General features: G+C 47.9%; 1 protein-coding gene and 1 pseudogene across 2 annotated transcripts in view; one reads left to right on the top strand and one right to left on the bottom strand.

Moving 5' to 3' along the window:
* Positions 1–27,988, top strand: part of LOC149353520 (histone deacetylase 8 pseudogene) — a 76,580-nt pseudogene that overhangs the window by 43,539 nt on the left and 5,053 nt on the right. The gene's annotated exons all lie outside the window — the stretch shown is intronic.
* LOC149353522 (uncharacterized) lies at positions 23,291–27,771 on the bottom strand. Its single transcript, XM_089585135.1, has 4 exons — positions 27,515–27,771; positions 26,634–26,760; positions 26,104–26,202; positions 23,291–26,020 (listed from the first exon to the last, which is right to left on the bottom strand). The coding sequence occupies exons 1-4, from the start codon at positions 27,769–27,771 to the stop codon at positions 25,577–25,579; spliced, it is 927 nt and encodes a 308-aa protein (XP_089441261.1). The 3' UTR covers positions 23,291–25,576.

Here is a 27,988-nt window from a genome sequence, read left to right as displayed (position 1 = left end):
GTTACTAATTTTTCCTTCAGTTCGTCGAACGCTACCGTGCCTCCTCCGACCATACAAACTCCTTGTTTTTTGCCGTCAGCACAGCCAATGGCTTAGCGATTCGGGCGAAATCTCGCACATGTCTCCGGTAGTATCCGAATAATCCAAGAAACTCACGCACGCCTCGAACTCCAGTTGGTCTGGGGAAGTCACGAACGCTACTGAACTTGGTCAAATATTTTATGGGAATCTCCCAAGGTGGAGTAGATTTGTAAAAAGGGAGTAATTACTCATTGGCGTCCACCCAGGCGCAGCCATACGGCTACAAAGGAAAGCTATACAGCTTTCTCAGAAACTTCGCACTTAAAGAAAAATTCGTCCTGGTCCGGGGTTCGAACCCGGGGCCACCACTTCACCGGAGCAGTCGCTCTACCAATTGAGCTAACCGGGACGGCAAGCTTATGGTAGGGCAAGAGCGAATTGATCAATAACCCCTAAAACATTTGACCAACTCGGTTCCCACTTCGAGTTATTGATCAATTCGCACTCGCCCTACCATAAGCTTGCTGTCCCGGTTAGCTCAATTGGCAGAGCGACTGGTGAAGCGGTGGTCCCGGGTTCGAACCGCAGACCAGTACGAATTTTTCTTTAACTGCGAAGTTTCTGAGAAAGTTGTATAGCTTTCCTTTGTAGTCGTATGGCTGCGCCTGGATGGACGTCAATGAGTAATTACTCCCTTATTACAAATCTACTCCACCTTGGGGGATTCCCCTAAAACATTTGACCAACTCTGTTCCCACTTCGAGTTATTGATCAATTCGCTCTCGCCCTACCATAAGCTTGCCGTCCCGGTTAGCCCAATTGGTAGAGCAACTGCTCTGGTGAAGCAGTGGTCCCGGGTTCGAATCCCGGACCGCGACAAATTTTTTTTAACTGCGAAGTTTCTGAGAAAGCTGTATAGCTTTCCTTTGTAGCCGTATGGCTGCACCTGGATGGACGTCAGTGAGTAATTACTCCCTTATTGCTACTTAACTTGCCTGCTTCAGGTTTTACACTGTCTGAGGACACGATATGTCTCAGGTATTTGACCTGCCACTGTAAAAGTTGTCACTTTGAAGGTTTTAATTTCAAGCCAGCGGCTACAGCAAACCGGCCAAGATTACATCCGCAGTTCTCTGCCAGACGGCAGGACTGTTAACAAGACCCATCGGCATGCGTCTCCATTGAAAATGGCCAGATGGGGTGTTAAATGCGGTTTTGTCAACATCCTTTGGATCCATTTCGATCTGCCAGAACCCTGATGCGAGGTCAACAACCGTGAAATACTTGGCTGACCCAAGTTGCGCGAGGGTTTCCTGCACCTGCGGCAGTGGGTAAGGATCTATCCTTGTAATGGAATTCAACCGCCGGTAGTCAATCACAAGTCAAAATGATGTCGGGTTTCTCAACTAAAAGTGCCGGTGCTCCCCATGGCGACTTGGAGTGCTCAACAATGCCTTTCTTGATTAGCTCTTGTATCTGCCTATCCATCTCCTCTCTTTGGGAATAAGGAATTCTATAGGCCCGTTGGTACACTGGTGGCGAGTCACCGGTCGTAATGCGGTGCATAATCACTCCGCATAATCACTTTCCCAGGTCTAGCTTGGATGCTGCAAACACATCCGAGTAGCGCTGTAGGAGATTCTCAACTCTACCTTGCTCTTTGCGGTCAATGTGAGAGAGGCCAAACTGCAAGTTTGCTCCTTTTTCTTCCCTTTCACTAACGAGCCCTGTGGTGCAAATCGCGGTACCTTGCTCATCTACTTCTGCCGTGGTGAACGTAGCTATGTTTTTCTCTTTCGGGAGGCGAAGCTCTTCTTGCGGGTAGTTACACAAGCGGATAGGAACTCGTTTCTTTGAACCAACCGTGACCAAACAGCCCGCCGCACTTAGTCCTATTGCCAGTCCTTCTATAGGTTCAATGACTCCTATGTGCCCCGCATCAATATGAGCTGCAATTGCTCCCACACAGAGCACCTCAGTCCGAGGCAGCACCACCGTTTCTCTCGTTGTCCTAACACTAACACCTACGTGTGTTGGCAAGCAATGCTCCGCGCTCTATTCCCCACAGTCCACTCGTGCAACGTACTCAACTTCTCGGTTTGCTAATGGGACCAAAGCCCCGCGATGGGAAAGGCAGTTCTGGCTTAGTATGACATCGATGCCATGTTGCCAGAACAGGTCCTGACCTACGAGGCCGGATATGTCTTCCAGCAACGACACCGCGTCTGAACAAATGTAGCTTGGATGGTCAAAGCTATTGTTCCCAATTGTGAAGCACAAATGGTACAGTCCTCCCGTGCCAAGATCAGTTCCTGTAATCCCCACGAATCGCACTTTCGGAGATTCTCGGGCCCCTTGCACCTGCCTGTCTCCCCTCCTTGTCAGCAAATCGAAAAACTTTTACTTGAGGAGCGTTATCTGGGAGCCAGTGTCAACCAACAGATTGCCAGTCACCCCGTTTCCTACGAATTTGGAAATCGGACAGGATTCTGCAAAAACACTTACAATAGCACAACAACCGTTCCCCCCCCTCAGCCGGCTCAGCTGCGGGGGACTCTACGAGTTTTTTGGAGCGGTGGCTCTTTGTTCTCTCTCCGTGTCGGTCTGTGCACGCCGCTGCCCATTTGACACTCGATTTGCGGTTTAGCTCGGGACAGAATCTAGCAATGTGACCGTACCCTCTGCAAGCATAACAGCGAACCTGCCTCCGTTCACGGTTCCTGAAATTGCCTTTGTTATTCGGCTGTAGGCTTTCAGCAAGAAGCGCCTGCAGCCGATCTAGCCTATCACTTAATTGAATAACGCTCGCGTCGGCGCTTGCGCATTTTGGCTCCATTACCGAGCTGCACCCTTTCCTCACTAGAGACCAGCAGCTCATTACGCTCCTCTTCTACAGCCTCTATGGCTCCCTCAAGAGTAGATGGTGCTCTAGACAAGACAAACCTGCGCACTGGATCCCTCAATCCAGTGAGGAAATGGGACTTCATCTGCTCCAGAAGCAGCTCTTTAGCATACTTTTGCCTCTCACTATCAGGTCTCGGTTCTCCCGCTAGGGTTTCATTCCGCAGGAAGCGAAGGCGGGAGGCAAATGCACATGCGTCTTCCTTTGGCCCCTGTCGAGCATCGAGGAACCGCCTGTGTTTTACACTGGAAGGTTCCCGTCGAAATATTTGAACTCCAGGGTTTTGAATTCAGCCAACGTGCCAGCCTTCCTGACTTCCTCATCTCTCCAGGCAAAATTATGTGCTGCCCCAGACATGCGACTTTCCATTCCCAGCTGTTGCGCATCATTTAAACCCCCCATTTTGCACACCTGCTCTAACATGTCAAAATATTCAACAATTGATGGCCCCTGACCGTCACCAGTAAATCTGTCCACCATGTTTTCCAAAGCAAATATGCTTGTCCCAAAGGGCTGCGCACTCGAGTGAGCCTTATCCATTTTAGACCGAATAGTCAGTGCCTCAAGCTCCTCTCGCTGGGGTTGCAGTCCAGCTTTTGCCCAAAGAGTTAAGTGTGGACTCCACTTCTGACACCAATGTGATGGACCAGTTTCTTAAAATGGCCCTGGGTCCACACTGGGCATGAGGAGATTGATGCACAGACTCCAAAACTGATTTTTGGTTTGGTTTGGTTTAGTTTATGGGGTTTAACCCCTTAAGGGCTTATGACGAGCTCAGCTCGTCACAAGCGATCAGCACTTTTTTGCTTATGACGAGCTGACCTCGTCATAGCTTTTCCGCAATGTTTCAAGGGGCTTTTGGCGAGCCCAGCTCTTAAACGGTACTTTACCACATAAAACATAGATGGCAGCACGGGTCCCATCATTGGCGCTTTTCTTGAATGCGATTTTTTACACTAGATGGCGGAATTCCTGCATCCCGTTTCCCGCGTTTTCTAACAAACATGGCATCATCCGTGCGTGGATCTGGTGCGGGAGATTATTCTGCTTCGGATGATAGCGGAAGTGATGACGATGCCGTTTTTTTTCTTCTTCAAGTGAAGAGGATAGTGATGACATTTTTACTGACAGCGAGTCAGAAGCGGAAGACAGCAGCGATGACACGATGGCGAGCTCCCGTGAATGGTGCCAGATAGACCTGGACAATATCCCAGCTCGACCACCGCAGTTTCCCTTCAAGGGTTCTCCAGGACTAAAGCTCACAGTAAGTTCTCCTCCTCAACCGCTGGAGCTCTTTGAGGCTTACTTCGACGATGAGCTGCTTGAAGTTATAGTTGCCAAGACAAACCGGTGTGCCTCTCAGCTGTTGAATTCTAGTAAGCTGGGCAAGCACTCGCTTCTGAAAATGGTATCCGGTTACGCGAGAGGAATTGCGTGTTTCCCTTAGCCTACTATTACTGCAACATATTGTACGGAAACCAGATGAAAGGATGTACTGGTCAAGAAACCGTCTGATTGAGACACGCGTCTTCAGCGAGGTGATGCCTAGAAACAGGTTTCAACTCATTATGAGAATGTTGCACTTTGTTAACAACACAAGCATTGAAAATGTTGAGGGTTTTGCGGGGTCGCAGCGGAGCACCAGACAGAGACGACCAGCGTGGCAGGCTTCTAGTTCCGGACTGCCCGTGCCGGGCGTGCGCCACGAGCACGCGCTGTCCGACTTTATTCTCTTTCTAGCGCGCGCTGTAACGCTGATCTTAGCGCCGGCGCTTTATAGCGTCGCCGGGCGCTATAAAAACTTTGGACACCCTCAACCTCAGGCCGAGCATGTCATCTTGAGTACCGGCTGCAACTTGTTGAGGAGACCCTCAGCAAGTACGCGAATGACAACGGTACCAAGAAGAAAGGGTGGCCAGGACGTCCCCTGGATATGAAGCGGTTCGGTGAGCACCACTTTCCGTCGCACATCCCACCAACACAGAAGAAGAAAGAACTGACACGCCGCTGTGTAGTGTGCTACTTGAAGCGAGACTGCAATGGGAAAAACATCCGCAAGGAAACAAGGGTCTGGTGCAGGTGGTGCGAGAAGGCCCTCTGTGCAGTGCCATGCTTCGAACGCTACCACACGGGCAGTAGTCTCATCTAGTTTAAATGCACCTAGAAGCAGTGGTGCATCTTTTGCACGCCAATTCTAAGCCACTTGCACTATCTGGACTTTCAAAAATTTATTTTGTTGTTTCTGAATGCTCCTCAAGGTGTTAGGTATGGAATATTGCACAAGGGTCCAGGTAATGACTAATAAAATATAATTTATTTGCCATAAATTGTTTCTGTGATTTTGTTTGCGTTTCAAACACGTTACTAAAGCATTTTCCGTAATAAAAAAATTTGGCAATTTGGGAACATAATTTTTTTATTTATTTGGCCCTTAAGGGGTTAACATCCCAAAGCGACTCAGGCTATGAGCGACGCCATAGTGAAGGGCTCCAGGAATTTCGACCACCTGGGAATATTATTTAATTAATGAATCTGGCTTGATGCCGCTAACGGGAAATGCAGTAGGGCTCGTCCACGTCGGGGCTGAGTCAGCTTGGTGTGGCACAGTCTCGACGAATGGCTGGATGTCCGCTGCAGCCGGGCTGGGGATTCTTCGCGGCTGTGCGGCTCTCGTTCTCGGCCAGGCGTTGGAGGAGCTGCGAGGTGTTGAAGCGTGCTGTCGGAGGCCGAAAGTGAGCGAAGGCTAGACCCCGGGCTCCCTGGTCCATGCGCTGCACCAGTCTTCTGCCATTCTCTGTCTCCACGGCCCGCTCAAATCGTCCCTCTCTGCCAGTTCCTCCCGTCGGCTCCCTCTTTTAAGCCTTTTGCTTCTTTCTTTTTGCTGCCTCCCCTTCGTCGTAGCCTCTGGCTGCTTCTCGCCGCCCCTGTGGCGCCGCCTGCTCGCTTCCTTTTGTTCACTCCGCGCAGCTCTTCCTCCTCGTGGCAGGGTCGGCCCCTCCCTCTGTAGCAACACGACGCCAGGATGGCGCGGTCAGCCGCTTCCAGGGAAAGTCGCTGACCGGGTTCACTCCGCGCAGCTCTTCCCTGGAATCTTCATGACAGGTTTAACCCCCACCATAGGAATCGTCGACGGCCATCTTATGCGCTATGTGGCCATGTCTCTCCGTGGCGACACGACGCCAGGATGGCGCGGTCAGCCGCTTCCAGGGAGTCACTGACCGGGTTTGTGTGGGCACAGGTATACGCGCACGAATCGTCACACTGTACTGTTCAAAAATGAATCGCTGGTTTCACAATAAATACCACTCCATTATACAAGCAACCTTTTCTTCAAACATTGCAATATGAAAGGAGGTTGTCCCTTTCCGTGTAGGACAGTGCTGCATTTTTTCTGTCTAAAGTCAGCCCAATGACACAAGTCGACTGAACAGTAGTGTTTCTCTCAACTGCAGCATTTTCACAGAGCAAGAAAGTTGAAATATCTCTCAGCACCAAGAGATTTACTACCTACTGACAAGCTGTATGAAAATACTCGCATGCATATTTCTTCAGTAAAGCTGTATCCCACATTTGTTTAAACCAAGACATTTTTTTCCTAGGTGTTCGTTACTGTCACAAAATACATCTATGAAGCGTGACAGATGTCAACAAAAAGGCATCAAGAATGCCTAGAAAATTCAAGAATACCAAAGAAATGACCTCCAGATAGGAGCAGAGAGCGCAAAGCCTCATGGTATAGCTATGTTCAGTACAAGGCACTGCAGCACCTTCAGACAGAAACATCACGCACTGACTACTTACTCCAGGGTCGCTCCATGTGTGCCGCAGCTGTGACGACATGGTCATGTTAGAAGATGCCGCAGCTGCACGGACTCCAAGAGCCCACCGCTGTTCATTTGGAACTGGTCCCACAGCATTTTCTCCAGGATCCTTAGCGGCTAGCACAAGGGCGTCCGCAGAACTTTTTTCAGGGGGGGGGGGGGGTTAGCATCCCCCCCCGCCCCCATCCGCCGTCCGGGGATGGGGGCGGCGGTGGGTTAGCACCAAAAAGGAACTAGTGCATAAATAATATGCGTAATTCCAGGGGGGGGCAACCGCCCCCCCCTTGCCCCCCATTCTGGACACCCATGGGCTTGCGCATCACTATTATTTTCAGATAGTCATGAAGCATCTGCTGATTCTCCTCCAGACGGCCCAGCTTCGTCCATGACGGGTAGTTGCCGAGGGCAATTTTTTCGCTCCAGTTCCTTGACGAGCTTTTCAGCTTTTTTAAGGTAGCCATCGAGCCCTGGTGCCAAAAAGATACTGCACACTTCAGTAAACATTGATAGAAAGCAATAGAGAGGAAAGAAAAAGTTGGGTAATCCCTGTCCTAAAACCCTGCTATCTGCTTGTTAAGCCACTGTTCCATTTTGTGCCTGATTTTCTGATTCTCTGGCCAAAAAAGCAGGCGCAAAGGTAGGTTTTGTTAACTTGAAGTGCCTGGAATCAGATCTCAAAATTCTCTTTTCCACTTTAGTCTTGCAAAAACCAACACGTGTGGTCTTCGCTGTCATGAATTTTAAGGCCCAAAAATCTGAAGACTAACTGTTCTATCAGTTCAGAGGTGAAGTTTAATTCTTTGAACGCAATTTTCAATAGATCAGCAACCAACTTGGGATAAACAGGACTGGGACTGTTCTCGGCAAAACAAAGCAAGAAATGATCAATGTACAAGAAACAGGCCAGCTAGTGTGCACTGAGGGTTTCCAACACAGCCCTTTTTCCTTTTGCCACGTAGGGGTCTCGCAGGCAGGATAGGCGCAAAAAAAAAAGCCATGCAAATGCTAGAGCCAATGCTGAATTCGAAAGCAGCTTTTTAACGCAGCACACTGTGATTGGCATTGCCTTTTGTTTGGCACCCATCCCGTCGGACTTATAGACCGTTTACAGCGCGCAGTTCTTCCGTTTGAGACCAGATGGCGCCACGGGTGCGCTCGGAACACGGCGTCATTACTTGCCTCGTAAGTTGCCGGCGTGTATGCCTCGACGCAGCAGTGGTAATGTGGAAAGAGAAAATACATGCTCTGTTGTGGATTGCAAGAACTGCGACAAACAGTTAAAGGGGCGGGATGCGATCGTTTGCGAGCTTCACGGAACTGAATTGCACAAGGACGTACTGCCCCTATTCGTGCCCGTTGGACATCCACCCTTTCCGAACAGGCGAACGCAACACACACATTCGCCAGTGCTAGACAGCGAATATAGAAGGAAAGGTCTCGATCTTGGAAAATCTGCGAGGGTAAGTGCGCAACATAGCCGCATGAACAAGCTGTCCCGCCACCGAAACGTCACAAAAAAAAAACGACTTACGCTCCTATACCGCTAGTGCATATTGTGCAGTGCATAGCCGTGCGAGCGGACAACGCTTACCGTCGGTTCGTGTATTACACACCGTCTTGGTGCTACTGTTGAACTTCGCACCAAGTAGCGCGGTTTTGGTGGCCCACAATCGGAATAAAGCATTTGTGCTACGGCTGCTGCGCTCTGCGGTTGTCACTTCCTCACGGTCCATGCGAGACAGTCACTAGAAGTGACTCCGGCTGATTACTTACAACCAACGAGACCTCGAGCATTTTCATGTCCGCATATCGAGCATGCAGCGTATCACAATTTTATACTCTGTGAGGCTGACATAATTGTGAACTTCGTGTAGTGAACGCTCTGCCATGCGCGCATTATAACAATTATATCGCGGAATCCTTGTAAACGATTGCATGCAAACTTGTGAAGGCTGCTTGATGCATGGTACTGCTTGCATGATTGGGTAACATTTGTTTGTTTATTTATTTTTGTCGCCTTCCTTTGTTTAGCAAACCAACAGAAAATATTTTAGGCTTCTGTTAAGGACGAGGTAGCATGGTCGTGTGCCGGAGAGAGAATGAGGGACGTCTGAGACGAGGCTGCTGGGAAAAGGACAATGAAAGAGGACTTTATACAATATTTACAATTTTACAAGTGAGCTGCAGGAACGCTGCATCACGACAGCTCATCAGGAGATCATGATGACAAAAAGCTCTCCGGCCGTGCCGCTGCCGGCTTTTTAAGAGTTCCCTTCCCTAGGGTCCCTAGATGGGGGCCGGGTTTCACTGGCACCAATCACAGACACAGACGCACTCACTCACTCCCGAGAGATCACGCCGTCGTCACGCGCTGGGAGAGGGGAACGATGCCATCCACGTAGTGCAGACGCCGGAATGTCCATGAGCGGCGTTCGCGCGCATTTCGAACGCGCGTTCACACTCCGTGTACGGGAAACGCTCGCTCAACCGGGCAGACGGACGCGGCTTCCGTGGCAATCCAGGCGCTCACCCAACGCGCGTCTCGGGGTTTGTCGGCGTTTCGCTGCTGCCATGTCGTTGTCTTCTCCACGACGAAGGCCAGACGTAACAGACTGCCCCGCCGGGGGAAGGAGATCTCGATGGACAGGGGACAGCATCCGCTGTCCGGAGGGATGTCGCTTGAGGCTGGTCTCAACCGGAGTCAGTTGACTCTCGGCGGTTCTGGAGCTCAGCGCACCCCGAAGTCTTCCTTTGCAGGTGCAGGTTCCCAAAGGGCACTGCAAAGTGACTCGTGCTCCGCTAGCGTTAGAACCACGCCGAAAACCCGACCGCTCAGTCCGCAAGCACGACACAATCCCCACTAAGCGATGCCAGGCTCTTTCCCTCTTACAAAGCCAATTATCACTGGGAGTAGTTCAGCAGCACTCACAAAACTGCCACAGATCGGCACATTACATCACAAAGCGCATCTCAATTTAAAACAATAAACAAAACCAATCGTTTCAAAATCCTACGTCAGGAAAAAAAACCACCAGCAAACTGCAACTATGATGCTGATTCTTGCGCTAGGGACCTCGACTTAAGCCATCGGCATTACCTTTGAGACTCCCCTTTTTGTGATGTATTCCGATTCGTAATGACCCCGAAAATTACGACAATTGTTTCCCCTTCATTTTCTGCTAAACTTGTTTTTTTTTCAGCAGGAATCGCTCAAAAAAGAAAAAGCAAACAGCAGAGACATCCTCGGAATCTGCTGCTAACGAGCCGCGCCGCGGCTCAAAGGGGTCGCCTATTCTTCAACCGCGCCCTGCGCGGTCGCACACCAACAGTGGCTTTAGCAGCCGAGAATTCACAAAATTCGAAGGGCTTAACTGCGCTTCGACACCTGCGAGTCCCAGACGCCAGGCAACTACCATTGGTTCCACACCCCGGCCGCGCGTCTCCAACGCCTGAGCCGCGTCTGAACATTTCAGTGCGAGGGGTTGACGGTCGCGCCTGAAGGAAACGCCTACGAGAACTTCTTTCTCGATTCGGCAATGTCCTTCGACGGGAACGCGTTCTGCGGCGTTCTTTCATGCGGTAGCTGGGCGTCCTTCTCTGCGACCCGCTGCGAGGTTCACACGTCCTACAAAAAGTACCGCAGGGTCGCCACAACGGGTCAGGTGACTTTCGCGCTGTTTGTACACGCCTAGCCAGTCTGGCCTTTGTACGGCGCTTATCGCATCTGGCGTGCCACGATGACAGTCTTGGAGCATTACATGGCTGACCGGCCTTCACCCTTACGATGCTTTGGGCCCGTCCTTTGTCCTTTCTGTCCAGACTGCCCTTTCGCATGGCTCTCCTTGCGCGCGGTCGCCTTCCGGAAACTTTTTTAGCTGTTCCGTCCTGCGCGTCTCCCTTTCTCGCGGGGCACTCAGCCTTCTCATCAGCTTTTTGACTCAGCAGCGAGCCGCCTTTTCTACTAGAAATCGAACTATCGGCTCGCTCTTTCGATGAGTCACTGCGTGTCGCAGCACTTAAGTGTCCCGACTGCCCTTTAATTTCTGCTGGGCATAACTTGCTCCCCTGAGGCTTGCTAATCGATCCTAATACCCTAACGCTCTTGCCCGGAACTTGAACTATGAGACGCTGTTCGGCTAACGTAGCGTTATTGTCCTGGGTACTACCTTCTCGATCGCAGCAATCAGCCTCCTTCCCGGAAAGTGCATGCTTCTCTGGGCTCAAAACCAACGCATTGCCCCTTTCCTTATTTTTAGCAGTGCCTACATTATCGCCCGAGCCCTCATGGCTGGCGGATCTGCACTCTTCCTCGTTGCTAGCCTTAGTGCCTACATTATCGCCCGAGCCCTCACGGCTGGCGGATCTGCACTCTTCCTCATTGCTAGCCTTAGTGCCTATATTATCCTCCGAGCCCTCATAGCTGGCGGATCTGCACTCTTCCTCATTGCTAGCCTTAGTGTCTACATTATCCCCCGAGCCCTCGCGGCTTGTGGATCTGCACTCTTCGCTAGCTGCTTGACCGAACTCCTCGGTCCTCGCTGCCGAAGTGGCCTTTCTTTCCTGGACCAAACCTGTCCTATGCCGCCACTTCTGCACAGCACGCGTGTCATCCGGCGACTGAGCGGAGCTTCTAACTCGGTCCCTGACACTATCGCGGTGTAGCTTACCACCGTCAATTTGGCCTTCCAAATCTGCCTCCGCGGGAATTCGAAAGTATCGGAGGAGCGCACTTTTGGTTATCGCATAGTTGTGGGCATCCTCGTCAGACAACCTCGCCCAGACATTACAAGGTTCACATGGGAGGAATCCCATCAACACAATTGGCCAATAATCCTCGTCTAGCTGCTCCTCCATGCAAATTCTTTCAAAATTTTCTAGAAAAGCTCTGAAATTTTCGCCTTTTCTAAGAACACTTAAACGAGATCGCACACTCACTCCTCTGATCGCGTTAAGTTCACGCGTGAGTTCCTGCATCTCTCTTTCGTATTCCTGTTCCCGCAGCTCTCTTTCGCGTTCCTGTCTCCGCAGCTCTCTTTCGCGTTCCTGGTTTTCTCTACGTTCTAGTTCCTCTTGTTCTCTTTTTGCCAATTCCCTCTCCTCAATGGTCTCAAGGCATTCCGCAAGCTCGTCATCTTCAGCCTCTACCGCAAGAATAGCCTTCAGCAGTTCTGGTTTTCTGAGTTTGTTTGATACCTCCAGACCCAACTCTTTCGCAAGCTCCAGTAACTTTGGTTTGCGCAGCGTCTTCAAATCCATGGCTGCTCCGAGTGCTGCTTCTCTACTGCCCGCTATTGTCTTGCTGCAACTAACCCAGCAGCAACGACAACCCAATTACCAGCTCTGTTCCTGACACTAACAAAAGCCTGGCAAAACTCAGCAGAAGAAAGTCCCGCACTCACCAAACCTCGCAGCCAAGAATCCAGCGCAGTCGTTCCGCTGCAGGCAACCAGTCATCACAAAGGGCTGTTGCACTGCCCCCGACTCGCCGTTCTGCTGCTCAGCGTCTCGTTGTCCGCAACTCTCCGCTGCCGTCCGATGTTTCGCGTCCCACCGCTGCCAACCAGTTTGTTAAGGACGAGGTAGCAGCATCCCACCGCTGCCACCAGTTTGTTAAGGACGAGGTAGCATGGTCGTGTGCCGGAGAGAGAATGAGGGACGTCTGAGACGAGGCTGCTGGGAAAAGGACAATGAAAGAGGACTTTATACAATATTTACAATTTTACAAGTGAGCTGCAGGAACGCTGCATCACGACAGCTCATCAGGAGATCATGATGACAAAAAGCTCTCCGGCCGTGCCGCTGCCGGCTTTTCAAGAGTTCCCTTCCCTAGGGTCCCTAGATGGGGGCCGGGTTTCACTGGCACCAATCAGACACAGACGCACTCACTCACTCCCAAGAGATCACGCAGTCGTCACGCGCTGGGAGAGGGGAACGATGCCATCCACGTAGTGCAGACGCCGGAATGTCCATGAGCGGTGTTCGCGCGCATTTCGAACGCGCGTTCACACTCCGTGTACGGGAAACGCTCGCTCAACCGGGCAGACGGACGCGGCTTCCGTGGCAATCCAGGCGCTCACCCAACGCGCGTCTCTGGGTTTGTCGGCGTTTCGCTGCTGCCATGTCGTTGTCTTCCCCACGACGAAGGCCAGACGTAACAGACTGCCCCGCCGGGGGAAGGAGATCCCGATGGACAGGGCATTGCCTTTTGTTTGGCACCCATCCCGTCGGACTTATAGACCGTTTACAGCGCGCAGTTCTTCCGTTTGAGACCAGATGGCGCCACGGGTGCGCTCGGAACACGGCGTCATTACTTGCCTCGTAAGTTGCCGGCGTGTATGCCTCGACGCAGCAGTGGTAATGTGGAAAGAGAAAATACATGCTCTGTTGTGGATTGCAAGAAGTGCGACAAACAGTTAAAGGGGTGGGATGTGATCGTTTGCGAGCTTCACGGAACTGAATTGCACAAGGACGTACTGCCCCTATTCGCGCCCGTTGGACATCCACCCTTTCCGAACAGGCGAACGCAACACACACATTCGCCAGTGCTAGACAGCGAATATAGAAGGAAAGGTCTCGATCTTGGAAAATCTGCGAGGGTAAGTGCGCAACATAGCCGCATGAACAAGCTGTCCCGCCACCGAAACGTCACAAAAAAAACCGACTTACGCTCCTATACCGCTAGTGCATATTGTGCAGTGCATAGCCGTGTGAGCGGACAACGCTTACCGTCGGTTCGTGTATTACACACCGTCTTGGTGCTACTGTTGAACTTCGCACCAAGTAGCACGGTTTTGGTGGCCCACAATCGGAATAAAGCATTTGTGCTACGGCTGCTGCGCTCTGCGGTTGTCACTTCCTCACGGTCCATGCGAGACAGTCACTAGAAGTGACTCCGGCTGATTACTTACAACCAACGAGACCTCGAGCATTTTCATGTCCGCATATCGAGCATGCAACGTATCACAATTTTATACTCTGTGAGGCTGACATAATTGTGAACTTCGTGTAGTGAACGCTCTGCCATGCGCGCATTATAACAATTATATCGCGGAATCCTTGTAAACGATTGCATGCAAACTTGTGAAGGCTGCTTGATGCATGGTACTGCTTACATGATTGGGTAACATTTGTTTGTTTATTTATTTTTGTCGCCTTCCTTTGTTTAGCAAACCAACAGAAAATATTTTAGGCTTCTGTTAAGGACGAGGTAGCATGGTCGTGTGCCGGAGAGAGAATGAGGGACGTCTGAGACGAGGCTGCTGGGAAAAGGACAATGAAAGAGGACTTTATACAATATTTACAATTTTACAAGTGAGCTGCAGGAACGCTGCATCACGACAGCTCATCAGGAGATCATGATGACAAAAAGCTCTCCGGCCGTGCCGCTGCCGGCTTTTTAAGAGTTCCCTTCCCTAGGGTCCCTAGATGGGGGCCGGGTTTCACTGGCACCAATCACAGACACAGACGCACTCACTCACTCCCGAGAGATCACGCCGTCGTCACGCGCTGGGAGAGGGGAAGGATGCCATCCACGTAGTGCAGACGCCGGAATGTCCATGAGCGGCGTTCGCGCGCATTTCGAACGCGCGTTCACACTCCGTGTACGGGAAACGCTCGCTCAACCGGGCAGACGGACGCGGCTTCCGTGGCAATCCAGGCGCTCACCCAACACGCGTCTCGGGGTTTGTCGGCGTTTCGCTGCTGCCATGTCGTTGTCTTCCCCACGACGAAGGCCAGACGTAACACTTCCTAAGCACATTTAACAAGTTGTAAACAAATGAGTACGATGTGCATGTGAGCGTTTTAGAGCAGTCTCCGCATGCATGTACACAATACGACAATGACCTGCGCAGCTGCAGGGTCAATAAACCTTGCTGTTTTAGATAATAACAATAAAAAAATATTAAGCAAAGCCTTCAGCGGCATCCAGGCGATCCACCCGTTGCCTCGAACAGGCGGAGAGCTCAGCGGCTCTTCGCGACATGAAGCCCGATCACGTTTTCACGCCTAAAATGAACAAATTAGGGTTTTCACATGTCCTTCGAAGCTTCGGACCAACCACAGTGTCGTCCTCCCACTCCTTTATAACCGTATCAGCCGAAACACTGCCTGTCGGAACCGAAACATCAGACGCAGCAGCCGTCGCGACGAGGCGCGCGCCGAGTGGTCAGGAGGCGAGTAATGGCGGCGTGATCACGTGATCAAAGATGGCAGCCCCCATGATACACCGCTGTAAAGCGTCTATACATGGCAAACAAACAGCTAGGGCCTCGACGCAACGGTTAAATACCCTCAGAGTGGTGGCCTGTTTTAGAGCGCAGCTCTTTGGCGTCCGTTCCTGGGTTTCGCGTCGGCGTCGGCGTCGGCGTCGGCCTCGTAACCAGCTCCGCCCCCAATGTCATGCTTTTCAATTGGTCGAAATGCTCGTGACGTCACAGTGCGCGAATTTCAAATGGGGCCAATTGTACTTTGGCTAGTAACCATGCAACCAATCAAAGGGATCGTATAGTGATGCTGCAACTAAGTTGGACTGAGTTTAGTTAATTGCTTAATTAATCAATTAGCCTAATTAATATAGAGGAGAATGAAGAGGTCAGAAGAAAAGAAAAGAAAGACGCGCGCCGCAGCGACAACAGCGTCCGCGGAAGGAGACGCTGCTCAACAAAAAAACATAAGTACGAAGCTGCGTTCCCACCACCACCACGCACTTCCCCACTCAGTAAGACGTTGCTCGTTTCATATACGTTGTGTCGAACATCCTAGACAGTTCCAACAATTGACAGGTTAATGACAGAACACGATGGATAGAAATGCAATAATGTAAATATGAAATAGCCTAATTAACCTTTCTAGTTAGACCGCATAAATCTATAAAACCGAGAACGAAATTGGTCGAGTTGGGGAATCGAACCAGGGTCTCCGGAGTGCGATACGAGCACGCTAGCCACTCCGTAATGCCAGCTGAATGGTTTGGAATGAACAAAGGCGCGTCTAGCTAATACGGCGTCTTCGTTCACTCCCATCTTCCCCCTTCCCCTTACGGCGAGGTGCAGGTGTCTACCCAGATATGCGAGAGAGATACATTTCCTTTCCTCAAAAAATAAATTTACCGTCCAGCAAGGCGTACAGCCGAATTGGCGATGGCGTTCTGTGGACTCCCTGGCAGCGTTGCAAGACGCTGTCGCGTTCCACTCTTACAGGCGAAGCTTAACATGTTAACCACACATCAGTAACACACGCAGACAGCCAATGGACGCGTCATTCGCTGGCAGCACTTGATTCATCATTCACAACCACATTCTTAACGTACGCTCCCTTGCCGCACATGCCAAGGACATACACCACGATCACATTCTGCGCCATTCCTCTGTACTTTGCTTTGCTGAAACCTGGATGGATCCCGAAGAGCCTCTCGAAATCATAGATTTCCTATACTGCTGTGGTGCTCGCAGAGACCACAACAGAGCGGCGGGAGTCGCTATCTACTTGCGCACAGGTCTCTCTGCAATACCAGTCGAAATGTTTGGCACGTCACATGAACTTGGCGAACTGTGCGCCGCAAAGTTGCCCAACGGCTTGCTGGTAGTAGCTGCCTACTTCGCCCCTACCGCACTCACGAAAGACGTCGTGCACTTCCTGCAACTCGCATTAACCGTCCATCGATCCACACCGATGTTAGTAGTGGGGGACTTTAATGTTGACATAAAGACAAACAGCAATTTCCTTATGCGGGAGAACATCCCGTTCCTCTCGCTCGTAACGCGTCCCACGGCTGTGACAACCTCGCGAGGCACTTGTATAGATCTCGTCTTTGAGAATCAAGCATTGGTGTACCAAGTCGAACATATATCAGTCTATTTCTCCGACCACAAAGCTTCATTCATGACTGTCAAGAACTGTTAGTGGAATCTTTGTTAAAGGAATACGTGTGAAAAATAAAAAAAAAACTCTGTGATAGCGCATACATGTGTTGCTCGATTTCTTTGCCTCAATCTATCGAAAAGGTGAAACAGCTTTTTGCTGCGCTCAAATTTCGCATTAGGAAGTAACGTAATCGTCGGTAATTTTTTAGTATGTTGACAATTTTTTTCTTTCCGTTTCCGGTGATGCTCTCAGTCCTGTCAGCATCAGCTTGGTTGTCAGTATACACAAAATGGATTCCAAAACATTACACGTCACCGCTGACCTGCCGGAGCAGTCGGTCATCAGACTGTTGTACCTCAAAAGTTATGAGAGTGAAAACCACGCATGTTGGGTTTAAAAGAATAAAGGGGAGAAGGAAATTTGAGATATCATTCTATGGACTCCAAAGTAACAAAACATTCCATTGTGCACATTTGTTAGACCCAAAGCATAAGGAAATCATGTGTGAACAAAGTGGAGCAAGAGCTGAAGTAACAGATTGCAAGGTTGAAGGAGTCCTCTTGGCCTCAGTATCTGGTAAGGCTCTAAGAACACTGACAAGAAAATAGAAGAGTCAGATTTATCCAAGAAAAAGACGCATATGGCAGTTATCTATTATTTATGTATCCAGAGTAATGCACAGTTGTGTGGCTTTCACAGCCTTAAAGAACTATCTGGTTTATGCACTCAAGTGAAGATCATGGTGGGGTCCCAAAACACACTTGCCCCATCAAGAATGAAGCCTAACTTGTCGAATGTGACACAGGTGTTGTATACTGCATACCACTCTCATGCAGAATGAAGTATATTTCAGGCAGACCGACCGTTACATAAATAAACATTAAGTGCATCATGCCAACAACTGTTATTCTAACTCCCACATATCCAGGAAAGTTGGTGGCAGAACAATGTCATCGCTTGAACCGCAGTCGTATCACATTCAAGCAATAACACAGAAAGAGAGATTGTAGGTGCCTTTGAAATTAGTCTGCTGGTGCCACAAAGTGCATCAGAAATGTATTATTGTCATTATCCGGGAAGCAAATCGAACAGCTTAGGCTATCGCGATGACTTTGCACCAACTTGCGGTCCTGCGTGTTATTGCAGACATCATGTTTTTCTGGGTTTTGTGTCCCACAAATGACACTTGTGTCTCCGTCTCCCTTCTTTGTAAAAAAGTGCGAGAACTACCCATAGTAGATGCATCCTTTGCAGCTCGGCAAATGTCAACACAGCCAGAAGAATCAGGGAATAAATTTTTACTCAGAACACTAATCATAAAGTGTTGCTCTGAGTGTCCCTTTACGAAGCAGTTATAGTTAATCATGAACTTAGCAACTGTGCAGATTAACCAAAAAGCTTGCAATAAATGCATTTCGACAACAAGCTCTAAGGAAACGGAAGGCCGCATATTCACTGCTGTTCTACCAATTCATGCAGTCCAAAGAAAAAGAACACAAATTAGCATGTAATGGCCTGGTGTGGACAGCACCTGAAATCCTTGTGTGCGTTTCACAAGCACACATACATTCCGTGCCATCAAGTGATCCTGTAAGGTCTAACAAAGTGGTTCTCATCCATTAATTTGTTGCGGACCCCTTATGGACCTGTGGAATTGGTCTGGGGGACCCCTCAAGATCGATGGGAGGGGAGGAGGAGGGGCGACCTTATGCGGACTGCTGCTGTGCCGCTGTAGTTCAGGGAGCAGGTTAGGGAATTGGATTGAGTCAGGGTTAAACTGGCCTCTAGTAAACGCGTACTTGATAAGCCAGCACGCCACAGCCACCTGCAGAGGACACGGGGAAGAAGCGAAGCACCGGCATGCTGCTAGAAGGGATTGAACACCTACCAACAACATACCACTCGCCTGTCAGACACCCGAGGCGGTTTGCATTGCAGCCCCATCCATCAGTGCAGCCAGAGCTCGAATTTCACCGACGCCAGCATCTACACATGCCACAGAGCTCCCCATCTCTTGCGCGCGCTTTTCGTTTCTGCACTCTTCTCTCGTTTCTTACACTTTGAGAAACTGAGGACGGCATTCAACCTCCATGCTACTGTGAAAAACTGCATCTAGCCAGGCCAGAGCTATCGTGCGACCTTTCTTTTTTTTTTTGTGGTCATGGGTATTGCAGAAGCCCATTTGAGAAACACTGATGTAACAGAAGAAACTTTCGTATTTCCTTACTTTCGCCTGCAGATGTTCTTTTCTTTCCTTAAATCTTCAATTTCCTTGTGCAGATCCACTTCGTAGGCTTCCTTGATAGAAGCTAGAAGGTCGTCATCTTGTTTTCTTCGGCAAAGTTGTTTCTAATGATATCAAAAAAAGAAAACAATTTGAACACATCTTTGCAAACACTGCATAAAAATAGAGCTGCAAAAATTATAAAATGAGCTAGATGGCTACTGGTCGTGAACTCTGAAAGCGTTATGGCCCCAAGAGATTGCAGAACTGACAATAAGCTATACAGGAAGCGATTTTCAACTGTGTTTTTGTGACACTCAACTTAAGTGCATAAAAGAAAACAAAGAAAGATGCTTCACTGGCAGTAATAGTGCAGTCTGCCTCTAACACCCTGTGGCACAGGCAGAGATCTTTTTTTGATGTGTAAGCATTAATAGGCTTATGCTATAGAAAAGTGTCTGCACAAAAGTGCGTCTACCTCCGCTCCCAAAACTGGCCTCCATGGACCCCCAAAATTGGACCTTGTCAGAATTTGACAAAGATTGGTGTTCACCTGATTTAAGTGTGGCCAACTCAGTGATGACTTCCAGATTGAGGTAGGTGGTCCACCCACAAAATTTTGCCCACTGGACACATGAAATTAGACTTTGTCCGAAGTTGACCAAAATTATTGGTGCCCAACTTAATTTGAATATGGCCAGCGTAGTGATGACTTCCAAATTCAGGTCGGCCACCCTCAAACACTTGCGCGTTCTCTGCACATGCAAGGCTATATGCAACCATCGAATTTTTTTTATAGTCTTGACCCCCATATAGCTTTTGTAACATGGGCATTTTCAATCTCAACTGAGTGCATTCCTGACTTATATCTGAAGCATACTTCACATACGTACAACACCACATGGTCAAAAAGGTAACCTGCTGTGGGTACTGATATGCCTGTCATGTTTATCTTGAATATTTTTTTACTGCCTGCAAGGTGGTGTTCCCTCTGCTCCTGTCTCCCCTGTCATGGTAGATGACGTTGGATGCCATGAAAAGTACCAGTTTACAGCTGCTTTATGAAGCAAGACAATTATTTTTCTGTGCTTTTTCACCACACAACAAACACAGCATCTACGTTTAATGCTAAGTGGCATGTACTGTTTTGAACCAGTAACAAAAGAGGCCTTAAAGCTGCCGTTGAGAAATGCAAGAAAAAAAGAGGCGGGGTCAATGCTTTCGGCGCTCATTGCCTCTCTATCATTTTTTTAATGTAATTACTGAATTAGCATAATTATCTCATGCTTTAAATGAAGATCGATTTATTTACTCTGATTACATAGTCTTTTATCTCAGTCAACCATTTCGGTTTTTCAAATTTGCTGCCGTGGTTGCTTTCCCGCCCACTTACTATAAGAATGCAGGATAATATACAGATTAGAAACAGTAGTTTTTTATATACCACTTAATATACGGTACCAATTACTGCAGAGTGGATAGCGTCGAAAAAAATCATTGCAGCTCTCTATGCATGCGCGCGCACGCACGCACACAGACAGACACAGACAGAAAGCTGAGAACACACTAGCGTTACCAAGAAATAAGGAGACAATATCGTGCCTTTTTTCCGGACTCCAATCGTGCAGTCTTGTTCTGATGTGAGAGAGAGAAACATTTTATTTTTTTTTCAAATGAAAGTGGAAGACAAGGCAAAAGGCATGGAGCCTGAAAATTGGCCTCGTCTCCCGTCTGAAATTCGCAGTGGGCAGCTTCAATACATATACAGGTATACATAATGACAGGAGAATATAATATATATATAAACACAGAATGATGGCTATAGATTAAACAACTTCCGTGGTGAAACAACACAAAAACTTAGGTTTCGCGACAACACATTTTAGTGAAGACATGAATTAGCGTTTGTGATGGATGACACTGACAGAAAACCGGGGAAAATTTACAAAAACTAAAGGTTTGCATACGCCTTATGGGTACCTATATGTATAAATTATATTCAGTGATCTGTAAAAATTATTTATAAGTTGATTTGAATGACTTTAATGCTAGCGTAAAATCAATGTAGCGTCCATGGCAGTTAAGTATCTTTATTACTTGATAATCAATATCCTGTTTACCATGATTAGCTCTAATTCTTTTAGCTGTATGTGTATCAGTTCGGAAGCTGTAGTGTGGCGACCTACCTGAAAGTCTAGTGTAAAGCTTTTCTTTGTGGATTAATTGCATCAGTTTAGAGTACTTTATCATTTTTTCCATTTTCCGCACGACCTTGTGTTCATCCTCTGAAATGAACAAGAAATTTTCGGTTGGGAGCAAGTACGAAATGCGCAGAAAATTATTTCTGCTTCAATGACCACAATCTGAGAGATGCAGCGTACATAGCAAATTTTCCACATTGACCTAAGCACAACAAAAAACCACCTTCTTTTCTTGAATGAGAGAATTTGGATGCTAATTAGGGCCAAACTGCAGATTAATTACCATGGCGCAAAACACGATACTTTTCCGCGAGCACCCTTTGTTCAAATTGGCCATGTCTAGTATCGGGAACTACACACGCACCTGATGCTGCCAGCATGAGTAACTGACCACACGCCTGTAATAGTAGCACAAACGTCCATATTAAAGAGTGATATGAATATCAGGGCTTACCTGAAACGGCGATAAGAGTAGCAGCGAACGAGCCTTCATTTCGCCACTGCACGACAACTTCGCATCCCTCGGCGAGGTCTTAGCCAGACTTGTTGCTGATGTAATTCATATTCAAGACATATGTCTTTTCACCTTCAAAAATCACCAGGCCGTAACGGTCCATGGTAGCAAAGAAGACCGCGCACGGATGAAGTTATCGAAAAAGGAGAAAAGGAAGACCAATATCACGTCCAACGAGCGCAAATTTTGCCTAACGGCCTTGAGGGGCCGTAGTCTAACCGCCAAACCTCAGACCCTGACACGCGCTGATCACCGTTTTTTTTTTTTGTTTTAAATAGTTTTGTTTTCAGTCATCAACCAGACGCCGTTTAGTCTGTTTTGCTCGCCTGTTTTGCTCGCCAGTTAAGCTTAACTGCTGTTAGAGGGCTTAACCATAGTTAACGCAAACCACAGTTACCCGTGCTTACACGCAATTTGGGCATGTCGGTTAGAGTGACGGAAACCGTCATGTGATTACCACCTTTGTGAATTTATGATTTCACCTAAAGCGGTGTATTATCAATCAAGATTACTTTAAAAAGATTATATGATCGAAAAAACGGTTGTTTCTCGTTCTTCTATCTGCGGGGCAGTTTTTTTCCTGCGCATGTGGCGGACCTTAGAGTAAAGCTGGAAAGGAGTCTACACACAATGATCGTAGTTGACTTTACAGTCAACATAATAGCCATATCTAGCCACTACTGTCCCAACGGGAGCCGCCATATCGCTCGTTCCCATGGAGGAAGAAATGCTCGTTCCGTTGTGTCTCATTTTTGACTGTGTTCGCAACGCTTGTGCGTCGTTAGTGCAGTCAAGTGCGGCGCTTCATTGCCTCCTCACTTTCGTGACACGAGTGTGCGATATCGTGTCCTGTGCTCTTCAGTGTGTGATTATTTTAATATGTCGAGTGCCAGACGTGTGGTCGAAAATGCGTTTGGGCGTGTGAAAGCACGCTTCAGAATCTTGCTGAAGCGTCTGGAGTGCAACATACACAATGTGAACACTGTGATCCGCGCTGCTTGTGTGCTGTACAATATCTGTGAGAAGCTCAATGATCAGTGTGATGCAGGCTGGTTTGGTGCAGTGCAAAGTGCAGATGAGAGGCGTCCTCAGCCAGTGTGCACAAGTAGCCGAGTAGAGCCGTCAGGGGTAGCTATACGGAATGCTCTGGCAAAGCATCTTTCAGGCAACTGAAACATCTTGCATGATCCGTGTTCCTTGCCTTTTTTACTAATAGATGACTCAGTGTATTGAGCAACTAAAACCTTGGGCTAATTGAGGTTCAGTTTTGTTATGATGAATTAATAGGTAGTTCAGCTGCGTAGCTGCCAGAGAGATGGCACGATGTAACAGGAGCTAGCTCTGTGTATATAATGAGAATGAGAGGAAATGGCAACTGTAGGTTGGCACAGAAGGCGTTTTGCCCGAGGTTGCTTTGCTTTCACTGCAGCAAAGCTGATGCATTGCTGGTATAGCTGGTGCCATTTATGAGGACTTCATTTAGAGGCTTGAGTTTCTACTACTGCACCCATTCTGCCACTGCTCTCTTCTCACAGGAATTCCAAGAATACCAACCTACCTTTCTTTTAACCATTTCAACCGCTTGTCTCTCGTGCTGAGCTGCCATTTGCATCTCTGTGTAGGTGTCTCTTTGATTGTGTTGTATTTAATTTTATTCTGGAGACATATGCATGCCTGTGGTAATGAGCTTTTCCTCAAATGAATCTTAAGCTTCATGAAGGGATGTGATACTTTGGTGGGTATACGCGCTTGCATACTTCTATTCAGATGATGACATTGCCTGCATATGCCATGAAGTGTACATCTTCGTGGTGGGCAAGACAGTGCTTTAACCTGTTCATGATTACATTAACACCAATATGTGGAAAACTCTATTGTCAAGCCTGTACTGTCTCTTTTTTTTTTCAAATCTCGGACACTGCATGAGAGTCTGCTCACTCTCATTCTAAAATAGAGCCTTATTGCATGGTGGTCATTTTGTCCTTCCTTTGAGTTGATGTAATGGTTCCCTCTTTCCTCAAGCAGTTACGGTGACAAATATTAGTGCAACCAGTATCGACAGAGTGCGTGTGTGTATTGTGCAGCAGGGGATGGAGGGACTATCTGGGATACATAGTCATTGTGCCATTGGAATTAACCCCTTGTAACACCATGTCTGCAACAATATGTTTGTAGTCCTGTATTTTTAGTTTGGCCACCTAGCATTTCAGGAATGCTAGGAGCCTCATTATGGCATCATTTGCACAAATTTATTCCAGTAGAATTTCATCTGCCTCCAAGTTCAGATTTGTTTCCTTTATTAATGGTTCAGACAACACATGCGTAATTATTTCCCCATAAGAATAATTCTCATGTGCTTCTGCATTAACTCATGAACACAGGCTCCGGTAACCAAGCATCAATAAATCCAGTTCAATGTGTCAACATTCATAGCTTTTAAAATGACTGCTGCTAAAAAACAAGACATTGAAGAAAGTGTAGTGCAATATGTTTGCAATGAACTACTTGTAAGCAACGTATATCAGACATGTACAGTTTTATGTCAGAACTAACTTTTTACTTTTAAGTCCCCTAATCTCAGCTGGAACACTCACTTGCCATAAAGGAAACCCATTTAGCTACAAACCAAATGAAAGCCTTGTAGCGAGATTACTTGGTACAGAGGCTGCTTACTGCTTTGCCAGGATGAGGCAGGTGGAATGATACTCGGAGGTTAACTGTTTTAAGCCAGAGGTTTGGGTGAGTGGGTCATATGTAAGGATGAAATGCAGCACAAAGCAAAGGAAGGACAAGAAAGAACTTGACGAAGCATACTGCTGACTGTTAAGCTCGTCTTTTACACCTGTGACAAAATATAGTTTGAGAAGGGGAACACTACTAGAGAATAATTTGTTTACACAGAGCTCACATACCTTACTAATATCCCACAAAACTTTCTTTCGAAAGCATGAAAATCTATCATTTGTACAGTTAGGCTCACGTTAAGCTGTAAAAAGCTGCGGTTTGTACCAACCACTAGCCCTTCTTGCGACAAACAGTCCTTCACCTACACACTACTTTCGCTGACAAACCTGTTAAATCATGCAGATCTCAATCCTTCCAGTAAATAAACAATTTGCTGGTACACAATAATGAAAAGCTGGTTTACGCTCCCTTTTTTATAGCTTAAGTTTCACATTTTATAGTATTCATTGTTGTTGAATATTGCTATTTTTTTGCTGATATACTGTCATTGTGCTATTTCATTTTGTAATTTTGTAGCATGATCTGTGCATTGTCTGTTGCTCTCTATTGCTTGCTGTGTATTTCTTCGCAATATTTGTGTATTACTGGCCTATATGCTCCTGTTTTACCAGTTCAAAAAGCTTTTAGTCTCGCACTCACAGTTTTTGAAAGTGCAGTGTGATAGATACTATTGCATTTTCTGTTGTTTGTTTAGCAAAAGTAAACTTTCTCTGTGCATTTTCATGTCAGTACTATTTTGCTATCATTAATATTCCCCAGAGTCTCCCCACACGCTATCACTTACCCTAAAAAAAGCCCATTTGGTTGGAAAAAAGATGAACGCCCCTTGCAAATGATGATCAGTGGATAGGCAACAGCAGGAAGTTCACTGTGGAAAGGTATGTGGAGCGATACCCTAGGAGCAACAGCAGTATTTCTTGCCACAACCTTATTCGTTCATTGCACCCACACCTATATTCTTCTGTAGTGTACACACACCCATTGTCAATATGTATACTGCACACTGCTGTGGTAGTCAACCCCCACAGTAATTTGCTACTTAAACCACAGTATAAAATTCCAGACGTAAAAGAGCTTTGTTCATATCATCACATGCTGCTAAATACCTTTGCATCGGTCTGCATTGTCGAAACGCCTCCTCTTTGGAGTATCAGAAACTGATTCCATTGCCTCTTAAGCCGTGCTAGGGTGAGGTGCACGTGACAGTCCAGTGAAATATATGGCAGCACCCAGGAAGCCCTCAAAAGAATACATCACAAACTGCGAACCAACAAGCACTTGTGATCACTCTTTATTTTGTGACTGACTGCTTCCTCTCTCAAGGAATCTTTCTAGAAACCTGACCATGCTTGCGTTAATGTCGTTCGCTTCTCCTTGAAGGCGGACCATTTTTTTGCGCATTTTATGGGCTTTTCGTTCGGCCCGTACTGCTTCCTCTGCTTCTGTTTTGTGGAGGGCAATCAGCTGCTGCACAGTGGTTGCCGGTCTTTTGTGGCGACTCTTTTGAGTTTTGGGTCTGCTACCATTTGTCCCAGCAGTATCCGCACTGCTTCCTCCACCGCCATTGCTGCCACTTGCAATTGTCAGTGCATGTACCACAGGAGTGGTGCTGCAGCTGGCGGAACTGGCAGCATTTTGCAGGTGGTCCTCTCTGCTTGCTTCTGGAAGCCCGTCCTCCCACGACATCACCACTTCTGCACCGTCAGGTGTCTCATTGACGACTGACAGCTGCACATGACACAACACAGAAAACAGCATGCTTTTAAGATTTGAAAGGAGAGGTTAAAGGCATCCTAAAGAAATGCACTCACCAGCTGCCACAGCATATTCAGAAAAACAGAAGCTATTGACGACCACGGTGAGGTGGGCATTTCAGCATGGCACTGAGGTTGAAGGGGTCTTTTTTTGGTCTATGAAGAAAGGAAATGGCGCAGTAAATGTCGCACATATTGGTTTACACCTTAACTGAAAGGAGGGAGTGAAAGAAAAAAGGAGGAAAGACGTGCCATATTGGAGAGCTCAAATAATTTTGACCACCTGGGTATCTTTAACGCGCACTGACGTCGCGCAGCACACGAGGGCCTTTTGCGTTTTGCCTCCATCGAAACGCGGCCGTGTCTGTACATGGTTTCAAGAGGCAAGTGCCATTTTTGCTCTGCTTTGCCGATGCTCATGGTTGTGGGAGTGGTTTACTCTGCACAACTCCCAAATGTGCTCTTTACTGTTTGCCACTGGCCAGCCTGTCGTAAATCGAAGTACACAGTGCACTGAGAAATGGGTAGTGATGGAATTGTGCCGTGATTTCATGAACTGATAGGCAATGTTACAAATAGCAAGTCACCTCCATATTTTCCTCGACTCGCCCATCATCGTTGATGGGCAGGCACCCAAGAAAACTGTGGAGCTGCCAGTAGAACAACCATGGCACACCGGGTGAGCCTGTAGCAGTGCCTGTCCGTCTCAGCTGCCTGAAAAAATGGAAATCATTTCAATAAATAATTGTACTGCTTAAATAAAAGACATTGAAGATTGCAATCCGAGCAGTTCGCAGTCTCAGCAGTTATCTTCAGTGCATTAAAGGCCACTGTGCATTCAGCACTGCGAGACTAATATTTCACAATTATGTGCCTAACCAGCAGGCGCATGTGCTGGTGAAATTAGTGGTTTAAATTTACGATGTTGCTTTAATCCTACCGGTTGCAGTTTTGAAAGTGAAGCCGCAACTGTCGTATTATGGTTCTGCTAATGGCATTCAAGTATCTGTGAGGCAGTGCAGAGTGGAACGCGGAAAAGTTATATGAAAGAAATAAATAAATTTGTTCAGTTACTGCCATAGCAGGAGGCCTGAAACGCTAACGCGTGCGTGCAATGCCGACGCGTACCGAAGATGAAATACCGACGCTGATGGCGATGCAGATCGTAGACAATAACAACACAAACGGAGGATGAAGTTGTCATGCAGTTCGATGCACGCGTGCACGAGCGAAGTCAAATTAGAACGACTATACGCCGAGTGACGTGTTTTCTGCCTCTGTCATGTGTCCTTACTCTCGAAAACTTTACGACCTTTATAACATATCTGCAAGATCGTATCGGACACCAGTAATCGCTGGGGGGCTATAGCTCAGTTGCACCAGAGTTCTTCAATAGCTTGTTGCACTGAGTAAACAACACCAAGAAAGCGATATTGCACGAGTATTATTCGTTTAAGATCGCACTTACCGGTATTTCTTGTTGAGGTTGTCCATCTTCTGCTTGACTTGCTTGGCAGTGTATGGGCCTTCGCCCGGCGCAAGCCCGGCGTTCAGCGCGTCCGCGATCGCTGCGTATCGCGCGTTGCGCGTGTTGCCTCGCAGCGCAGGGAGATGGTCCTCCCAGATGCGTATCAAGACCGTTGTTGTTGCATCAGGCCAGTTGACACGCCTCTGGGAGGACGACTCGCTTGACATCGGCGTTTCTGCTGCCGCGGGCGCCGCCATCTTGTCGCAAACAGTAGTTAGCCGCAAACAGTAGTTAGCCAGCTCGGCTACGTTAACTGCAGTTAGTGGCGTAACTATGGTTTGGCTTGTCGTGTGAGCACGCCCAAGCAACCAGGTGGTCGTCCAGTTGAGTACGTCCATTGGCGGATCTTTCTCGAATATTCGCATATATGGTGCATGCGTGCTTTTTTCACTCCGCGCGATGCAATAAAACCAC

The sequence above is a fragment of the Amblyomma mixtum genome, chromosome 3 (assembly GCF_055824585.1).
Source record: "Amblyomma mixtum isolate Tamu chromosome 3, ASM5582458v1, whole genome shotgun sequence".
Lineage (NCBI taxonomy): Eukaryota > Metazoa > Arthropoda > Arachnida > Ixodida > Ixodidae > Amblyomma > Amblyomma mixtum.
Note: the sequence above shows the minus strand (reverse complement) of the source record. Positions and strands in the feature narration are given on the sequence as shown.